General features: G+C 42.6%; 1 protein-coding gene across 1 annotated transcript; it reads left to right on the top strand.

Moving 5' to 3' along the window:
* The first annotated feature begins 10,217 nt into the window (after positions 1-10,217).
* Positions 10,218-10,724, top strand: LOC110919072. Its single transcript, XM_022163348.1, has one exon. The coding sequence runs from the start codon at positions 10,218-10,220 to the stop codon at positions 10,722-10,724; it is 507 nt and encodes a 168-aa protein (XP_022019040.1).
* The last annotated feature ends 12,078 nt before the right edge of the window (positions 10,725-22,802 follow it).

Here is a 22,802-nt window from a genome sequence, read left to right as displayed (position 1 = left end):
CAGTGGAAATGGGAGGAAATTTCCGTGGATTTTGTTACAAGCCTACCTAGATCCCAGTGTGGGAACGATACTATTTGGGTGATCGTGGATCGACTCACCAAGTCTGCTCCTTTCCTAGCAATCAAAGAAACGGACAAGTTTTCCACACTAGCAGACATATACTTGAAGGAAGTAGTCTCAAGGCACGGGGTGCCCACCTCTATCATTTCGGATCGCGATGCACGATTCACATCAGAACTAGGGCAAGCAATGCATAAGGCTTTTGGCTCTCGATTAGACATGAGCACAGCATATCACCCTCAGACGGATGGGCAGTCTGAACGCACGATTCAAACCTTAGAAGGCATGCTTCGGGCATGTATTATTGATTTTGGCAACAGCTGGGAAAAGCATCTCCCTTTGGTGGAGTTCTCGTATAATAACAGTTATCACACCAGCATACAAGCCGCTCCATTCGAGGCATTGTACAGGCGTAAATGCCGGTCACCTCTCTGTTGGGCAGAGGTGGGGGATAGTCAGATCACGGGTCCAGGACTTATAGTGGACACCACGGAAAAGATTGCACAAATACGACAACGTATGGCGGCAGCTCGCGACCGTCAGAAAAGCTACGCGGATAAGCGTAGGAAGCCATTGGAATTTCAAGTCGGGGACCGGGTTTTACTTAAAGTCTCACCCTGGAAGGGTGTGGTTTGTTTTGGCAAACGGGGCAAACTCAATCTGCGGTATGTCGGACCATTCGAGATTATAGAGAAAATAGGCAAAGTAGCCTACAGACTGAACCTACTAGCTGAACCCGGGGCAGTTCACAATGTTTTCCACGTGTCGAATCTGAATAAGTGCCTGTCAGATGAGACCCTCATAATTCCCTTAAAAGAGCTCACTATCGACGAACAGTTGCACTTCGTCGAGGAACCTGTAGAAATCACGGACCGGGATGTTAAGGTCCTCAAACACAAGAGAATCCCTCTTGTCCGAGTTCGTTGGAACTCCAAACGTGGCCCAGAGTACACCTGGGAACGCGAAGACCAGATGACAGAAAAGTACCCCCAGTTATTCGGAACCAATGCAACCACTACTGAGGCTGAAGCTACTACTGCGGAATTTCGGACGAAATTCCAGATCAACGGGGGGAGGATGTGACACCCCAGGAAAACCAATGAACGATATAACTTACCTAGCTTCCTCAGTGAGTACGTACCAAATTTCGGGACGAAATTTCTTTTTAGTTGGGGATAATGTGACAACTCGTATTTCGAAACCGTCTTTGTGATGTATGTAACGTATGTGAACTTGATTGACTTATTGAATGTTATGACATTACGATATGTGGTTATGTGAACTATTGTGAGTAATGAATGTTATGTGCAATGTGTATTATATGTATGTATACAAACAAGCTCTATCGCACAATGCACAACACCAACGCCCGACCGCACAAGTCATTCGGGCTTTACACTTGTACGCGGACCCTTAGTGTGACAACGAGTTTCTGAGATTTCATCTTTGTATTATTGCACGTTAATTGCATAGATCGTTTGTTGGCACGATTATTCGTTCACAACTATACTCGGGTGTAGTATGATAAATCGTATTGTGATTTATATGATGGTGTGTGGATAAAGTGTGTATGTGGTGTATGTTAATAAGATGTCTTGTGATTAGTATGTTATAACTAAATATGGATCATTGGCTGAAAACCTTACCCACGAAATCCTCTCCACTCGAAAACACTCCTGTGGTGAAAACACCTTGGTGTTTTCGTCCACTACTCCCTCAACGAAAACCAAATGGGCTTTAGGCCCAGTAGTGAATCACTTAGATATACACTCTGATCACAACCTTTACGAGGAGTTATATTCGACAAACCCTAGACACCTATCGCTCTCTCTCTCGTTTTTTTTTTGAAACCCGACGGCTGCTCTTCCATTGTTCGAAGCCAGATCTCTGGTTGATCATTCTGAGTCGGTTAGTAACTTTCACAATTAGTTGTTTCAGATCTGATTATATTGTTATGTTGTTGCTTGTGTTCATGAAAGAACCGGATATGATCGATCAGTTATGTAACCGTATGCGAAACATGATAGGGTTGAGTGATTTGTCCTGTATGATATGAATGTGGTCAGATTCGAAAACAGATTAACATGCCGATAGTGTTGATTATTTGATATGATTATGCTAATTGACCGGATGATATACGTTTATATGCTTAATGGTTGAAAAATTGTGAAAACCCTAGACATAATGATTGCGGATATTTATTGTCTCTGAATGATACATATATATATATATGCGTAGGTCGAACTGATGTTGGGTGATTGAATAATAATTGAGTGATAGTCATGATTGTTTGGTGATTGGGCAAATTATATGATTGCGTAGTCGGTCTGGTTGAATGATTTCTAGTTGATGCGTTAGAGTTTTGGGAACATGTAACTGCTGTTGATGATGATGACCCAGACGAAAACACAAAAGTGTTTTCGCCAAGCCTCATGTCCAACGAAAACCCTTGGGTTTTCATCAATTATATTTTCGCCAGTTAAGGGGTTTTCGGCCCAAAGTGTTTTCGGGCCAAGGGATTTCGGGCCCAAGTGTTTTCGTCACAAAGTAGTTTTCGGCCCAACTGTTATGTCTGTTAAGTGATCGAACCTATTAACTGGGCCAAGTTATTAACTCAATTAACTTTATCAACTCCGTTAGACTCATGTATGATACTCTGTTAAGTGGGTACTCTTGTTTAACTCTGTTAGTTAATTCTGTTAGTTAACTAACAGTGTTTGTTTATTATTTCGGTTACGTATATAAACTTTGTTGAATTGCTAACTTCGTTAAGACTGTTAACACTTTCAAGTAGGTTAATGAATAATCAAGTTAGTAAAAACTATGATGGACATTTATGTGAAAGATGGATTTGCATGAATTGGATTAACTGCTTACATGATACAAGATGCTAACTGCTGGGCACACTTTGTGATAATACTATGATGCAAGTTACATGTGAAACATTACGAACAAGAACTGATTGAGTATACGTGCACTATAGGATTTGACTGATCTCTTGTGAGCACATACTTAGCATACCGAGCAAACCAAGGTGAGTTCACACAGCAAAGGCATGGGGTTCCCGGGTAGGAAAGGGATTGGATGACTTATTGTATATACTCAGATGATAGAACCTAACGACAAGATACGGCTAGACTAGTAACACTTATTGAACTGATCTTCGCACACCTGCCAATGGTTGGCCGCGATATTATGACTGACTTCGCACACCTGCCTTAGGAAGGCCGCGAACTAAATTTACTAATCTTCGCACACCTGCCTGGGAGGCCGCGATACAAATAAACCTAGTCTAGAATACTTGGGAAAGACATCCCCTAATCTTCGCATACCTGCCTGGGAGGCCGCGATGGAAACTAATACGATGCATGACATAACGAACGAACATACTACTCACACTACACTATTACTGAACTATAAACTGTGAACTCGCTCAACTAGTTGTTGACTCTCTATTACATGCCTTGCAGGCTTATAGGTGCATATCCAGGGAACTTGCTGTCTGGGAAGCTGGAGTGGTCATGGGTCGAGACACATGGAAACGCAACACAAGAATTAAGAACTTACATGTGGTTTTAGAAACACTCATTGAGTTAAATATGCTTCCGCTGTAAAACTGTGAAATATTGTAATGTAATATTGTAACACTTGTTGTTTATAAATGAAAGTACTGTTCACCTATACTTATGAGTTCAATGTGATTGATGGTTAAGATCCTGGTCAGTCACGCCTCCAAGCGGTGGTACTCCGCATGTGGATTTTGGGGGTGTGACAAAAACATCTTTATGTAAGGAACTACATTGTTTATCTTTCATTAACGTATGATAATAACATACTAATACAGATTACATGACCACCCATTCTGTACCACCTGCACTCGATCTTCAATCACTAGCCTTCCATCATGTTGATCCCTGATTCTGTACCACCTGCACTCACCACATACATTCATAACATTAGTACACAATATATATAAACAAGATTCATTATCGTACAACTTTCCATTTCGTTATCTTTCATAATCTTTAAGCATTCCATCTGCGTATCCATATCCTGGTGAGGCTCCAGCAATGTACCTGCATTACTTTTCATTCTCAAAGCACACTATTAATAACGTGTTACTCATACATTCTTACATGCATATATACATTCTTATATGCATACTTACACATCTACATACATACATACCTTCCTATATCTCTACATACATGCATACACTCATACGTACCTTCATGTAATCCTAATACACATCTACATACGCACATTCATTACTACGTCTCCTCATACAAACATATACACATACGTATCTTCACATATACATAAATACACATATGCTTACGCACATACATTACCACATACACGTTCAAGATCTTACATACCTATTATATACCCATACATTAGTTGCATGGTACTTAGACTTAGATTTATAGCCCATCAACGTCAAATGAACGATCAAAATCATGTTTGGGAGGCCCGCCGTGGTCCACGGATAACAAACCCAAGCCTTCTATACCCAAAACAACTTAGATAACAAATTTCAGGTTTTTGAACATGGGGAGGCCGACAGTAACACCCACCCCGTAACCCGAGTGATTGTGCACAATTGATACACTTACAGCGGAAACAAACTAAACTTTCATTAAAACTTATAATAGTCTGAGTACAACACTTTATTTATTTACAAATTTTTGGCAACTAAGAACTCCTTGATCTTCTAAAACTCCACAACTGTCAAGTAGTTTCTATAGCTTTCCTCATGACTCACCTGAGATAAGTATACTCAAAACGACGTCAGATATATACTGGTGAGCTCATACTATACAATTTTTTATAAAGACAGACCGCAGTTTACATTATATGCATACACAATATGGGCATGTGACCACATTATAGTCAGGTTGGGCCTCATTGAACCTTATAGGTCACATTTGACTTGTCACAAACCACCGTACAAGAGACATACTGGTCCTCCAGCTGTGTCCCCCTACGGCCGTCACATAGGTATGAGTGTGTGTCGCTGGACCTTATAAGCACGAAGTGCCTGTGGGTACAATACCTTATTACCCTTCCCAGAGTGACACACCTCATTAAGCATAATAGGATCCCATATACCCCTACTGACACATGCATACTGCAGCATTCTCATTATTACCGGTTATGGACGAGTATACGATCACAGTTTAAAAGACAAGTATGATGACTCACCTGATTAGCAATTGCTTAACTGCCGCTAGTACGACTGGGTTATGTCTCAAGGTCCTGACGTAATTACATAATCCTAGGTTAGGTAATGGTACACCTAACTAGTCTTTATCATGGTTGGATATTGGTTAACCCTACCTTGTTTAAGCATGGGTGATCAGTCCATGCCTAACTAAGGCTAGGCTACCCAATACCCGTCCCTGACAATAACCCTAGTACCTAAAAATAATACTAACACTACTACTACTAATATATTATTACTAATAATAAAACTAATATTAACTACTAAAAATAAATAATAAATAACTAAACATAAACTTAAACGAGAGTATACCTCAAAACTATCTACGGCACGTTGATGTAGAGTTTCCCTACTCCTGCTCCTACTCGCGCTCCAAAAACGACTACTAACAACACCCAACGGGGTATCGTATACTTAGGATTCTCTATACTAGAGCATTCCCGTTAAAGAAACTGATACCTAAACAAACTACTGAGACTCTTATTTAAAGCAAGCAAGCAGGCACCTCAAATCCCTTGGGATTTGACGTGCCTACCTACCTGCTTGACCTGCTAGCTTGCTTGCTTATATATATTAATCAGCTGCTTAACTCGTTTTTCTTGTATAACTTTTAAAATATGACGTTTTATAAAACAACGAATATGTCATTAGAACGAGCATATTTTTATCTACGTTTTAACCTAAGTTTCATTAAAAACGGAGTAAGGTAAAAAAAATAATATATTTAATTATTATTATTAACGGTCTCCTATATTAGCCAAGGTTTGTCAAGATATTTCACCTTTCACACAATCATCTTACTCGTTTAACAATATATGAAATATAAATTACATATTTCACACGTTTATAACCAACACATTAAGATTCAGGGTATTACACCGTCGGCGATGGCCCTTGCAAGTGCCCGTAGCCCAAAACTTCCGTAGACAGCCAAATAACCCGTCAGTCAAAAACTGACTTTCTAGAGCCCGTTGACGACGCCCTCTAGAAAATGCATTTTTCTGCAGCTCTGTTTCGTCGTCCGTACGCACTAAAACGCGCATAACTTTTGAACCATTTACCCGTTTAACCTCCCGTTTCTTCCTACATGCTTGTAAATTCACATTCTATCATATGAACTTTAAATCCAACATCCGGTTTAAGGAAAATATTCACTTAAGGCTCTCAGATTTATATACCCGCTTTCACTTATTCGACCCGTTCATGTTTTCGTCAAACTACTCATTTGTTTTAACCCAAAACTTACATAAACGTTATAACTATAATACTTTTACATTATCTGGGGTTCGTACTTGGGACTTATGCACTCCTTACCCGGTATGCGTTAAACCTATTCATGTCATTCATTGATACGAAAGCAAACTTTGTTAATACAATTTCAAATGCGAAAGTATTTGTCTATTAACCATGACTCACAACCGAGTCTTTAGACTATTAATCCGCGTATCCGATTCTTGATTAACATACTTATGTACAATTCTACCCATACCCGGTTATAGTACCGTAATCAATTATATATACAACCCTTCCGGGATAGTAATAAAACCACATTTTTGACCCATTCGGCCTACTTAACGTAAATCATCAATTTCATACAACCCTTCTTATTTGACTTCAATTACCATGCCTAATTAACTAGAACATAACCTTACTTAACAAACTAAGAAGTGATTCGGAAATCACTTACCTTGTGCATCCGTGTCCGTATCCACTTCCTTGTCTCCTCTTGACCCGTTAGCCTTTCATGCTTGAGTCCATGCTAATGTGATTCCTATCCTTTCAAGTCATCACAACCACATCATGGTTAGCATATGTGCTCATTCATACTAACATTCGTTTCTTTCCATGCATACATTACTTGACTTTTTATTAACCAAATACCACATACATAAGGCATAGACTAAAAGTCACCTTGGTCCATATTCACACAACTCAATTATCATCATACACGACACGTAGATCATCTACTACGATACACATGACTTCTCTACTATTACAATCATGTCTGAAGGGCTAACATGCTATACATTCATTGTTGACTTTCAGGAAGTCAAATGTCCTATTTACACACTTTCAACTTATGAACATGTATCCATCTTAATAGGGTAGACCATAATATTACATTATACGCATTACACACTCGTATTGTATGACATCTGCAACTACATGATCACTTACTTATATACACATACTCATATACATACATAATCCGTTCCATCCACGCTTGCATTCTTATATTTACATCTACATAGTGAGTTACTAACTCATCATTTCACCAATCCAAATCATTTTCATCATATGCATATGAAATCATGATGATCACACATTAGACAATACTTAAGCATTTCATCAAACACATGGCGTGCATAACATTAATAAAGCATAATGTACAAGTATCATATGCACATCTTCCCTAGTTCATATCAAGATCATCAAGTTTTCATACAACATTCATTCATAATTAATTCTCATCCAACAAATACTCATTGTAAGTAACTTCATACATGATTATGACACTAATTTGCACATAATTCGTCTCTTACACTACACAAAGGCGTTACCCCAAGTGGGTTTTCACTTTTAGTCATCAATTCACCCAATTTCAAGCATAAATCATGTTCTATGGTAAGATCCTAACTCAAAATTACTACATTCTTCATATGAACTCATGATTGGGTCAAAACCCACTTTCTACAAATCACCAAATCAGAAATTTCGACTTACCACTCGTTAGACAAGCATAGATGATCACTTATTCGGGCACATGCATAAGATTGGCATCAATTTCATCCTTCGATTTGATAATTTTGCAGATTTTTGTCTTAGTTAGGTTTGGTTCTCCTTCTCTCTTTCTCTTCTACGCACACACATACACACACAGACCTGCACTTTGTGTTTTATTTGTTTTAAAATAAACTTTCATTCACTTATATGCACATTTAGTCCCTCTAGTTTCAACTGTTGTTTATTAACACAAAATCTTTCATTCCTTCTACACTAACATCCAGAGGCGGACCCAGGATTTTATTTCAATGGGGTCCATTTTCGGGTCGGTCCTCGTTCGGGTCGAGTTAAAGTGAAGTTTGAACTAGATTTTTAAAAAAAATAAGAAAAATGTGCTTATCAAGGATTGAACCCATGACCTTTTGGTGGAAAAGAAGGAGATTTACCATTACACCAGCTTTCTTTTTATTTTTATGGTGTCCACCTAATTGTATTTATGGGGTCCATATACAATTTAATATACCGAATCTACTATTTTTTTTAAAAAAGATTGGGGTCCGGGGACCCCGATGGCACCAATGTGGGTCCGCCCCTGCTAACATCACATTTCTTTAACTTATTTAGTCAAACTAAAGTTATGACATTACATACTTAGAACATTTAGGTAAAATAAATAAATTGATTATTTTTGGGGTGTTACAAACAACATTTAAATCGACGTTGCGGGCATCGAAAGTTGGTGTTTCCGGGTCAACCGAGGATGACGTTTTCGACCGTTTAGCTTTAAGTCTACTACTAGACGTCATGGTCGGTACGCTAGCCCACTTTGAACTTTTTCTTAAAAGCTTCCAACATCTATAGTACGTGAAAATGCCTTTCGATCCATAGCCCTCGTTAAAACACCAACGTCACCTTCTCCGTTTGACCGATTATCGTAGTTTCGTTGATAAACTTCTTGGAATGCGTGACATTTGTTGTTGATATCGGTCCATTTGCTAGAGATGGAATCTTTGTCAAGATGTTCACCTTTTCTCCACGTACTATAAAAACACTCACGAATCATGTTCCAAAATTCTGGAGGGTTTGAAAGTTTGCTACAAAAAATAAAAAAAAATAAGTGATACGTTAAAAAAAATTGACGTGTAAAAAAAAACAAGTAAAAAGATAACACTTACCCACATCGGGGTCCTCCGAAACATTGACCCACGCCGGAACCAACGTGTATTCCTCGTCCTTCGTCCAAATAACGTAAGTATGCTTACGACTAGGTTGGTTCGCGTCCTTTTTTTATGTGACCTTCTACCGCGTTTGGGTGTCTCGCGATCGGTTCGGGTTGCGTCTCCGGCACGGTATCCACCTCGGGTTCGGCTTGTTCTTGGAATGGTTGCGAAGCGCCCGGTTGGGCAAAGCCATAAGTGGGTGGCATGAAAGGAGTAGAGCCGCTCAAGTAAGCTGCGTACGAAAACAAATTCAGGTCCATGTCATGAGGGTTAAAGTTTTGTTACGGTTGGGTGGTATTTGGGTTCCCGGGTCTTGACGGAACACCAAACGGGGTTCGGAATGGATGCATAGTTAATTAGTTTATAAAAGTTGGAAGAAGTAGAGAGAAAGTTTGATAGAAAGTGAGATTTTTTTATAAAAAGTTGGATGAAAAGTAGGGTATTTATAGATTTAAATGGAAAATAAAAAAAAATTTAGATGAATATTACCGTTTGAAAATGGTTAACTCTCAAACAATGTGCAAATTTGGTGTGTTTTAAATCACGTTGGACAAGCTTTTTTCGAAAATCACGCCAAAAAAGCCTCAAGGGGTGGGGGTCCGGCGTTATGGGACGTGTTTGGGGGAAAATTTTGAAAAAATACCGCTCACTAAACAATGACAAATACCGCCCACTACGGACGGCCTTAGGGAAAGAAGTTACAATTTCCATCTTTATAGTTTCGTGAGACTCGAATTGTCACTTTTATCAATTTATTATTATTATTATTATTATTATTATTATTAATTTTGCATTTTTGCCAATGCACTTAACTAAGTTTGGTCGTTTTTTCAGTTATAAGCAACGGTATTTCAATCAAATAATTCGAACATGAGGAGGTCAAGTTCTCTACATCCTCTTTTAAGAACCTGTTTTCGGAAGCTTACACTGAGGAGGTCAAGTTCACGGTAAAAGGATGTGGTTGGGTGCCCTCGAAAGTTAGAATTTTTATGTGGAGGGCGGTGCTTGATCGTATTCCGACAAGAGTGGCGCTCAGAAAAAGAAATATTTCAGTTGGATCGGATCTTTGTGTTCTTTGCGGAGACGGGATTGAAACGGTGGACCATTTGTTTTCGGCTTGTAATAAGTCTTTGAGGGTTTGGGAACGGTTAAGCGAGTGGATGAAAATTCCTCATATCTACGCCTTCTCTATTTTTGACCTTCTGGAAGTCCATAAAGGAGTCGATGGGGACTATAAAGCTAAGGATATTGTCAAAGGTCTTATTTTGGTGACGTGTTGGGCTATATGGAAAGCGAGGAACGCGAAGAATTTTTCAGACGGGAAAGGGGATAGTGGTGAATTCTTTGGTGAAGTTAGGTCGTTAGGTTTTCTTTGGTTAAAAATCGATCCAAACACCGTAATATTGTTTGGAGAGATTGGTGTAATTACCCATTGTATATGTTGTAGTTGGTGTTTGATGCGGTCCTGTTTTTTGAGGCCGGCCGTGTTGCAATAAAATCTGCTTTTCAAAAAAAAAAAAAAAAATCGACCGTGAGCAATGAAAAGAAAAACATTTTATAGAATTAAAAAAATAAGAATAATGAAAATTTTGGAAGAAAAAAGAAAAACCGAGTACCAGAATACAAATTGTGGCACGTCATTCTTAGTGGCTCGATGACCACCCATACTATGTTTTCCGTTGGATGTTTCTTTCTAGTCAACGTTAAGGTGCCCAAACAGAAAATAACGGACACGGTCCTATACTCGTTAGTCGTTACAAATATTCAAAACCAGCCCTTTTAAATTAAAAAGTATTCTTTTTCATCTACTTTAACTTGGCCAGTGGACGACCATACTTAAAAGGTTAAGTTTCCTTTTTGTTATGCACCTTGCTTTTTGTGATTATGATTTATGAGACTCTAAGCATTTACATCTCTTTCATCATTTTTTACTTTATATTATACTAGATTATTAGACCCGTGTACTACACGGGTTTAAGGATATAAAATTATAACTTATTTAATTTTATGTTGTCTTCAAAAATTTATATAAGTGAATTTTTTTTTACCATAGATGACGTACGAGTTGGTCATGCGTAAAAACCGATTCTTTTAGAAACAAACCAACTTTACATAGAGATTGTCTTGTACTTTTATTTATCGTCATGGCAAAACATAGGACGAGAGGAAACTGTCTTCTTTTCGATACGTATCCTTCTGTTTGGCAGTATTAAACGAAATCTAGGGATAAACATTTAAGTGACAGTATTACTTCCGGATAATATGAGTGCCTCAATAACCTGATTATCCAGTGATATGACCTGTAGTAGAGTTCGATTACATAAACTATTCTTTCGATCAATATAACTCTATTTAGGATATCCGGTGAGTGTAGACTTGCATCAAAATTATTACGAAGATATTCTATCCTTAAACCCGTGTATTACACGAGTCTAATAACATTAAAAGTGTTTTTAAAGCATGGAAGTAAACCGGTTTTCAAGTATCGGACTAACCTATTCTTTACCATTTTTATTATTATAATGGAAAATAATAATTTATTTAATAGATGTTTTAAACATATAGTAAAAAATCCTTTTAAAGAATAAGAATGTATTGTCACATTAATATTATTTGAAATTGTTTATTATAAGTAGAATTGTTACTAATAACTAATTATATATTTCAGATAATTCAAAAGTAAATGATCAATATTTAAGTAGACAATAAAAACATTTATTAGTTGTTAAGGAATTTTTTATTGTTTTGTATTAAGTAATTAATATTAATAATAATAATAATATTAGTGAATTGAAGGATAGAATAATGCCATGTGGCATTATGTAAACTCTTTTATTAGTATGAAAATGCCATGTGGCATTAAGTAGACTATTTTATTAGTATTAGATTAAAAATTACTATTTTTTTTTTACTTTTCAAATAAATAATATCTTTTTTTATACTTTTATAATTACATTTTTTCTTCTCTCCACTTACGACTACTTCCGGAATATATTAAAAAAATATAGAGTGTAAATAGTGTCCCTAAAATACACAAATAGACAATAACATTTTCTCTCTTCTCAAAAACCACACACACAATGTATAATGGAAGGGATGTGAATGCTCTTAGAGGCCAGGGGTTAAGAGAACGTAAACACAACGTAGGAGATATCAAGTTTAGTCATGGTCTAGTAACGTCATTCAATCCCACCATCGGTGTGTTTAAACACTGCCGACGATATTTAGTATGACAATTTAGAAGGTTATTAATATTATTAAAGCATCCTTATTTAAAAAAAAAGAAAAAAAAACTTAACAAGTTTCACGTGTAAGATGAAAACACTTTGAAGGGTGTGAATTAAAAATTTCTATAAGGTCCCAAACAACCTCCACGATCCACCCCCAAACTTCCAAAACAAGCAAGTCACGTTTTGAACGAGAAAAGTCAAGCATCTATTCTAAAAGGCATGGACGTCATAGTCACGTTTTGAACGTCATAGTTCATAATTCAATATTGTAAAAAGTTTCGCTTCTCCGTGTTCTAAAATACAGTAACAGTGTAACACCTTAATTTTTATTTTTTTTTTACTTTAGAACACATTTAGGCTCTTTTTGGTATGGGGTAATGGCATGGACGAAGAAATGAAATGAACGAGGGAATACAGTGGATCATTACCGCTCCATATCTTGTTTGGTTACCATGTGTGAATGAAATGAATTATTAGTGTATTGTTTGGTAGGCAAGAAAACCGAATGAATAAAATCAGCGTTGAGTGGTGGTGGTGGTCGGTGGTAGTGATTGTGGGTGGTTATAGGTGGTGGTGGTGGGTGGCGGCGGTGACATGGGTGGTGGTGGCGGCGGCGAGTGGCAGTGCAGCGGCGACGGTGGTCGTTGGTGGTTGGTGGCGGCGGAGGTGGCGGTAGGTGGCGTCGGTGGTTGGTGGTGGCGGTGGTGGTGGCGTCAACGATGGTGGTGGGTGGCGGTGGCGAGTGGCGTTGGCAATTGGTCGCGGCGATGGGTGGTAACGATGGCGGCGGTGGCTGTCGGGGTGGCAAAGTAGGCGGTGGCGGGTGGCGGCGATGGTGTCGGTGGTGGGTGGTGGTGGTGGTGGGTTGTGGCAAAGGTGGTGGGTTGTTGTGTTGTTGATGAATGGTGCAAGAGGATATGGAATGGAAAAAAAACATGGGGGGTGGATGGAATGATTTTGAGGGAATGGAATGAGTTTTGAAATGGGTGATTCCATTCAATTGACCAAACAAACACCATTTTCTTCATTTCCTCGTAATCATCCATTCAATTTTGCCTCTCATTCCTGCATACCAAACACTACCTTATATTTTTATAATCTTTTAATATACTTTGTTTCTATAGACTTTTGATTATACCATTACAATGTATATATATTTTTTAGAATCTATCACAAATTGAACCACACCCATTATAATATATTACATAAGAAAAGCTGAGGTGAAACGTTGATGTGTGAAACAGAGCTTTAATGAAACAACGATATTGGAACAATGATATTGAAAGGATAATGTGTAAACAGAGTCAACAAATGTTTGAACACAGAACTGTAATAGAAGATTAACCGGCTCAATCATGAGAGCTATGCATTTGAGTTAGATAGATATGATCGCAAATATGAGTGAGAGAGATAAATTGAAATTTGAATGTGGAACCAAATTCATATATGTTATTTATAGGGAGCGAGATTGATATGTAGTTTGAATTTTGAATTTGGAGCCAGGATTTTAAATTTTGAATATGGGTAGAAGTTATGGGCAAAGGTTTGAAGTGTCTATAAACAGCTGCCCTTTTATATATGGGCAGATGTTTAAATTTTTAATAACGGACAGGCCTCTGAAAGTATTGATGTGGGCCAGACCTTTGAAAATTAAAGTGATTTTATATATTAAGGTTTATGGTGCAGTAATGACATAAGAAAAGCCTTGTTGGACAGCCTTTATGGCTGCCACCTCAGCTTTTCTTATGTCACTTGGTTTTCTCCTTTTATAGAAAAGTATAGATAGGAACAGGATCAAGAAAGAACGCCTCAAAGTGTGAGAACGGTGAGAACGATTCTCAGCCACAAGATCTTAGTGGTTTGTGGCTGAGATTGATGCGGTGACATTTTTGTAAATAATTGGGGCATTGGAACTACCAGAAGGGGTAAAATAGGAAGATCAAAATAAAGGTGCACATGCTAATCACATGTCATTTTCCCTCATCATATTTAAACGACAATTATTTTTTATACGTGATTATTTTTCGAAAAAAATTACACAATAAAACTCAGCGTTTTTTTATCTTTCTGAAGGGGTATGGTCCCAGATCTCGCGTCAGCATCGACCGCGAATGACCATTACCCTTATCAAAACCCCCACTAGCTAACAACCCACTTGTGCCCATGCGGTAACGCATCAACACAAGGGTTGAATCCAATCTATCTAGTAGCAAAGGAGGACTTACATGGAACAGGAGAACGGTAGAGTGATGCGACATAGCATCACATCTGGTATACGAAAACGGAAGTATTCACAGCGACGCGGCATCGCACCACGTCCAGTGAACACTTCTATCAATACAGGAAAGCCTTACCTTAGGCATAGAAGAAGATGAACGTAGTGGTACGGCTGACACCGCACCATACGGACATTTTCGTCACGACAAGGGATGCAGGCAAGACGACGATGCGGCTAGCACCGCATCTCGCGTATTCCTTGATCACAAGTAAGAGACGCGGTAACTTCAGATGTTACCGCACGTAGCGATGCGGCTTGCACCGCATCCTATGTACTCAAGCAAGTGGTACTGACACCACAGTGCAAGTGGCACCAATGACAGTTACCTGTCAGAGCTACGTAAGCAATGGACTGACGTGGCGTAACCTCCATAACCGACGAGCCTGACACACCTGAAAAGGGGCAGCACGTCGTCAGTCCATCCATCATCATCCTCCTCCACTCCTCGGCTATAAATACCAACCCCAAACCAGGTTTGAGGTATCTTCTCACAACTCTCTCACTACTACTACTATCTTACTTTGCTTCCCAAGCAAACTACTGATTCTCACGCCGGAGAGTGGTAACAAGGAGCACCCCCCACCCCATCCTCCTTGTTACGAGTCACGGCTTGTTTCCTTGTGCAGGAGATCAACCACCGGTGATCCAGCCAGCGATCCTCGAGAGGAAGGGATTAACCCTTCTTGACGAGACCAGTGAGTTAACCCTGCCCGGTTAACCATTGTTTCATCATTGGCGCCCACCGCTACTCTTAGCATTTTCTAATCCATCCCTTTTTCCTCTCACGATCATGACTGATCACCAAAACAATACTGCGGATAACCAAAATCCTCCAATCCCAAACCCGGTAGGGGTCAATGCCTCGACCTCCCAACCCGGACACATTGGCACGTCCACACAAAGGAGCCCCTCCTTTATGTTCGGACATGACTTATCACAGTTCCCATCTGTGATCCCACCAGGCACGACCATTCATGCCTGGTACGAGCAGCAGGCAGCTACGCTGACTGCAGCATACAACCGCGCTTGTACTGAAGCGAATATACGAGCTGGTCTTCCCCCAGCACCGCACACCCCTATTGAGCGTATTTTACAATACGACGGCAGGATCCATTCACGCCCGGCTTCAAGAAGCCGGCGTGAAGAAAGGGGATCGTCTTACTGTTCGGTCCACACCCTCAACGAGGATGATTCCTCATACGGGTCCCACACCAGAGGACCGGTACATACCCGCCTTGGCCCCCATGGCGAGGACAGGAGGCGATCAACCTCCAGACGCGGCCCCGGCATTCAGAGCCGATTGGGCCCACAACCATACACCGAAGGGTACGGTCATACCGACCCTGACGACCATAGCTACCGCGGTGATTCACATGACACCAGTAGCAGACCGGGAGGACGCAACTATGTTCCTCCCAGTCACCCCCGCAACACATACCTTAGGGCGGCAAAGCGCCCTGCGAACGAACCATACAGGCCAAAGGCAGCGGCCGAAAATTCCAAGTTCGGCACGCGGATTGCCAACGCCCAGGTCACCACGACAAAGTTCCCATTCAACGTTGGGAAATACAATGGTTCGACCGACCCGGACGACCACATGAACGTCTTCATAGGCGCGGGCATCAACGGCCAGTGGGACGAACCCACTTGGTGCAATTTTTTCCCCCAGACCCTTACGGGCCTGGCCAGGGCATGGTTCGATTCTTTGCCAGTGGGATCACTGGATTCATTCGAGGACTTGCGTACCAAGTTCCTCGCACATTTTTGCCAGCAGCGACGCCACGAACGAGATTCGTGTGACGTCATGAACATCTGGCGAAGGAACGACGAATCGCTCGAAGCATTCGTCGTCCGTTATAATAAAGAGTGCCTGGAGATAGGTGACGTGGCAGACCAGATGGCACGAAACCACTTCATCCGGGCCGTCAAAGACAGAGAGATGATCATGACCATCTCTGGCAAGGAGGGCTTGCCCAAAAAATGGGAAGATGTCATGACTGCGGTCAAGAAATACGCCCAGACACAGCGGTCACTCGAACCGCATGTGGCAAAGGCAAAACCCCAAGCCGAAAACATCCCAACAAGGGTCCAAGCGTAACAATAAACGCAACCGGGACGTTGGAAATCGCGATATTTCCAAACCATACTTCCCACAAACCAACACGTTCGACCCAAAGAACTACAACCCCGCCCGAGACAATCGGGCGTCCAAGAAAGAATCTCGGGACCGCAACTGGACCGAGATCACCATGTCGCCAAGTGAGGTCCTCCTTGCGGACCCACAGTTCTTGCGACCGGCCCAACCAATGAAGTCCAAGAAAAATCAGGACCTCACACTCTACTGTGAGTACCACAAGGACTCGGGCCACACCACCAACAGCTGCATCAGTCTCCGACTGGAGATTGAGCGCGCCTTAAAGGAGGGGAAACTGCAACATCTTTTGCCAGGTGGGCAAAAACCCACCAAGCGCATCACCCCTCACGGCGAAGGTACCTCCTCCGGGAAACGAACCATGCACGTGGCTTCCACCCACATGATCCACGGAGGCAAGGGCAGGCCGCGGAAAGCGGCAAGAAGGCCGGAATGTGACTGGAAGGACGAACAAGTCGTCTTTCCAAAAGTCCGAGGCGGACCGCGCGATAGGCGCGCCGTCGTCATTTCAGGCCAACTGGCACACTACTGCACCGAGCGTCTATTCATCGACCCGGGCAGTACATCTGATATAATCTACGAACAATGCTTCAACCAGTTCGACCAGGAGGACAAAGATCGGTTGCAAGCAGTAGATTACCCGTTAACCGGGTTCGCAGGGGAAACTGTCTTTCCCCTAGGCCAGATTACTTTTCCTGTGCGTCTTTCCAGCGGAAACCGCACAAGGACAGAAGAGGTGAACTTCATGGTTTTACCTCACACCTCCAGATATGACGTACTCCTCGGGAGAGAATCCCAAGGAGATTTCAATATGATTACGTCGGTCCCCCACTCTGCGGTTGGTTTCCCAACCGAATCGGGGGTCGCGATAATCTATGCCCGCAGGGACGTCATGATGTCGGACGAAGTACGTCCGACCAAGGTCGCAAGGCCCACCCCCAATGACCAGCCAGAAAAATGGGTTCTCAACGCGAGATACCCAGAACAAAAGGTCACATTGGGTCACGCCTTGTCCCCAACCACCAAAGCGCAACTGAAGCAGCTCCTCTTCAGAAACCAAGACATCTTCGCGTGGACACCCGCAGACATGACCGGGGTCCCACGTGATATTGCGCAGCATCACTTGAATACCATGCCAGGTATCAAGCCAGTGATCCAAGGCCAACGCCACCTTGGGTCAGCTAAAAATCAGGCGATGCAAGAGCAGATCGAAGAACTGCTCTCCGCAGGCATCCTGCGGGAAGTTAAATACCAGACTTGGTTGTCCAACCCAGTCATGGTAGAAAAACCGTCCGGGGGCTGGCGCATGTGCGTCGATTACAAAGACCTTAACAAAGCCTGCCCCAAGGATTGTTACGCGCTTCCAGAAATCGACGAAAAGGTCGATAATCTCGCACCATTCAGGTGGAAGTGTTTCCTCGATTGCTACAAAGGATACCATCAAGTACAAATGGCAATCGAGGATGAAGACAAAACGGCATTCCGGACTCCCACCGGAAATTACTGCTATACAAAAATGCCGTTTGGGTTGCGCAACGCGGGCTCAACCTACCAAAAGTTGATGAACGACACTTTCCGCGGCCAAATAAGCAAAAGTGTCGAAATCTACATGGACGACCTGGTCGTCATGAGCATGGAAGAAGATACCATGCTCACAGATATCGAAAGAACATTCCAAACTCTGCGAAGCGTTAACATAAAGCTCAATCCAGGGAAATGCTCGTTTGGAATGGAAGAAGGCAAGTTCCTTGGGTTCATCGTGACTAAAGATGGATTCAAGGTAAACCCGGAGAAGGTCCAGGCGATCGAGCGCATGCCATCGCCTTCATCGATGAAAGATATGCAACGGCTAGCCGGCAGGCTAGCGGCACTCAACAGATTCTTAGCCAACCACGCAGCTAAGTCTTATCCGTTCATCAAGACACTGCGGAGCTGTTCAAAGAAAGAACAATTCCAGTGGACCGCAGAGGCTGAACAGGCCTTCCGGGAAATGAAGGAGTGTTTGATACAACTCCCAACTTTAACCGCACCACGCAAGGATGAGCCACTCATACTATACCTATCCGCCGCGGACAACGCGGTGGGTGCGGTACTAATTGTGGAGCGAAAGGGGGTTCAAACACCCATCTACTACATCAGCAAGATGCTCAACGACCCAGAGACGAGGTACTCAATAATGGAGAAATTGGTGCTAGCATTAGTGCACGCTTCAAGACGGTTGCGACGCTACTTCGTAAACCACGTCATCACAGTGCTAACCAATTACAGGATCAGCCCGATCCTCTCCAAACCCGACATCTCTGGGCGATTAGCGAAATGGGCCATTGAGCTGGGCGCGCACACGATACATTATAAACCGCGCCCCGCGATTAAAGGCCAGATCTTAGCTGATTTCGCCGCCGAAGTACCGGTGAATCGCATCCAAGAATGCGAAGAAGCACAAACTCCTGCACCAACGCCACCCTCCTCAGAGACATGGGCACTCTTCACAGATGGTGCCTCCAACGATGAAGGAGCGGGTGCAGGTCTGCGACTCGTCAGCCCCGACGGCCAAGAACTCACATATGCAATCCGCCTCGAATTCAAAAGCACAAACAACGAGGCAGAGTATGAGGCTCTGTTAGCAGGGCTACGTTTAGCAGTCAAAATCGGCGTGCAACATCTGGAAGCCCACGTCGACTCTTTGTTAGTTGCAGGCCAAGTACGCGGCGACTATGCCGCAAAGGGGGATATCATGATCCTCTACCTCGAACAAGTCCTGCAACTAAAATCCAAATTCGCTTCATTCAATATTCGCCATATTAATCGAAGCGAAAACAAGTCCGCAGATGCACTATCAAAACTTGCATCTACCAGCTTCCAACACTTGGCAAAGGAGATACGCATCGAAATCCTGCAAAATCCTTCGGTACCCCTGCGCCAAGTCAACGTCATTCAATACGGTTCAACATCATGGATGACACCTATTATCGCATATCTACAATCCGGTGTGACTCCCGAAAGCAAATCAGAAGCACGCAAACTACAATACAAAGCGTGCCATTATCAAATAGGAGACGGTATCTTATACCGCAAGTCATACCTTGGGCCACTACTACGATGCGTCAACCCCCAGGATGCCACATACCTCATTCGAGAGATACACGAGGGCATATGTGGCATACACGCTGGACCACGCATGGTAGTGGCCAAAATCATGAATGCCGGGTATTACTGGCCCGGCATGCACCTGGACGCCGTCAAAGAGTTGCGCAAGTGCATCGACTGTCAACGTCATGCTCCAAAAACCTTGCGGCCAAAAAACAACTTAGTCCCCGTCACAACCGCATGGCCCTTTCAGAAATGGGCAATTGACGTTGTGGGACCTTTCCCTGACGCTCCAGGTGCGGTTAAATTTATCATAGTGGCGGTTGACTACTTCACCAAATGGGTAGAAGCAAAACCACTGGCCTCAACCACTGCTATGATAACAAGAAAATTCATTTGGGAACACATCATCTGCCGTTTCGGATTACCAATGTGCATTGTCACCGATAACGGCACCAACTTCGCTGCCGACGAATTTCAAAAATGGCTAGAGGAACTACACATTGAGCACATATTCTCCTCAGTCGCACACCCGCAAGGGAACGGCCAAGTCGAGAGTATCAATAAAAGCCTAGTCGAAGGGATCAAGGCACGGTTGGGAACGGCCAGGCATGGCTGGGTCGATGAACTCCCAAGTATCTTATGGGCTCACCGCACAAGCCCAAAAACAAGCAATGGGGAAACACCCTTCAGCCTAGTCTACGGTTCAGAAGCGGTGATCCCCGCAGAAGTAGGTCTCCCCTCTCCTAGAATGTTGGCTATTGAAAAACTAGACAACAACATGGAACGCAGGATCGATTTGGACCTCTTGGAAGAACGGCGCGAAAACGCTGCCATCAACGAGGCCAAATATAAATCCAAACTTGAAAAGTACTACAACGCGCGCGTCCGCGTTTGTACTTTCAACCCAGGAGACTACGTCCTACGCGACAATGAGGCATCTAATGCCGATCGCCCAGGCAAACTCGCCCCCAAGTGGGAAGGACCCTACCTCATCAAAGAGGTCTTAGGGAAAGGCGCGTACAGATTGCAAACACTAGAAGGCGAACCTATCGCACGCACATGGAATGCACAACAGCTTCGACGCTGTTATATGTAAGCCATGTTCTTACATTTCTCTATGTAACCTATCGGGCCGCAGGCCATTTGCAAATCAATAAATAAGCAATTTTTTACATTATTGTTTGTTATTACTATTACAAATGCGTGTTCCACTTTGCGGTATCCCAAAAACAGATTGGCAAAATCTTCATTCGCGATACCCATACAAAGTGGTAACCACACACAAATATTGTAATAGGCCAGCAAAAGGCAAACAGACTTGCATGTTTTATCCGGCCGGATACACAAGTTTTTGTTAAACACTTAACACAATTACTGAGCCCAAAACGGCAAACAATGGAATTGACGCGGACTCATACGACAAAGGTATGGAGTACACTCGACCCCATTCACAAATGGGTAGAGTTCCGGTAATATAAGCTTTTACAAAGCTTAAGCAATTCTAAAACCCTCACACGGTACATAACAGAATTGATGCATACCCATACAACAAAAGTATGGAGTGTACTTGACCCCGTTCATAAATGGTTAAAGATTATGCATACACACGTTCAGACATGCAAGAATTAAAAACACTTGTACAAACTGAACAACGAAACTTTATATTCAAAAAATTCAAGTATCCACATGATGCTTACTGAATTTACATAAAGTTCCTATTCTATACAAGAGGAATACAAAAAGGAGGCACACTCGCCAACCTAAACCCTATTTTGTACCGCTGGTACCCGCGTCTCCTCCGGCACCACCAGCGGGTTCTTCCTCTTCCACATCAGGATAAAGCATCCGCAAGCGGTCAACATAGTCCGCAACCTCCAAACACTCGTCCAGCTCCCCTACACAGGCAAGGGGCGTATCATAAAAGGAGGCTACGGCCGCTTTCAGACGACCTTCGGTATCCACATCACGGAACCCGGATGCCTGATCAGTATAGCCGCCTGCGGATAACACATTGATATGCCCAATGCAGCGGTTATAACCAGCCTTGAAGCCAGCATCGCGCGCACGTTCCTTAACCAGGTCCAGACCAGATGAGGTCTCAGGGGCGTTCATGATAGCCTCGACAATCTGCAATGAAAGGATCATAAGTCTTGAATACTAATCCAAGCAAATATAAAGGCAAGGGATACTTACACGCGCGATACCGTGAGTCCGCAACCACTCACGGTCAGCTTCCAGCTGGTTAAAAGAGGACACCAAGGCATCCTTGGCCTCAGCAGCAGCGTCGGCCCGCTTCTCCGCAGCAGACACGCGGGCAGTAAGGTCTGTAACTGCGACCTCCCGGGCCTGAACCTCAGCCTGTTACAAAAACAGCAAAAAGTTCACTCGGTGAATATTTTCAAAACAATAAAGACGAAAGCAACAACGTTAAAAGAAACGTACCTGCAGGCTTTCAACAACTTTGCCTAAACGAATGCGCTCCGCATTCGCCTCTTCAAGAGCCTTAGAAGCACGGCTCTCCTTCTCTGCGGCCTCTTCATGGGCCTTTGAGGCACGAGCCCCGGCTTCTTTGGCCTCTTCAAGGGCTTTCAAGGCGTCGGCCTTCGCCTGCAGCGCTTTAAAAGAAATGGCCTCCGCCGCAGCTTTCTCGCTGCCCAAGGCAACGTTTGCCGCCTTGACATTCGCCAACTCCTGCCGAGTATGAAACAGAACGTTATTCTGCTTAGCCCAAGATTCATTCCATTTCTTGCGCTCATTGGACAACTTTTCGTTCCAACTCTTGCGCTCATCAGCAAGGAGTTTAGCAAGTGTACGCACCTGTTTC

Source organism: Helianthus annuus, chromosome 16 (assembly GCF_002127325.2).
Source record: "Helianthus annuus cultivar XRQ/B chromosome 16, HanXRQr2.0-SUNRISE, whole genome shotgun sequence".
NCBI classification, from domain to species: Eukaryota; Viridiplantae; Streptophyta; class Magnoliopsida; order Asterales; family Asteraceae; genus Helianthus; species Helianthus annuus.
This window is presented reverse-complemented; position numbering and strand designations above follow the sequence as displayed.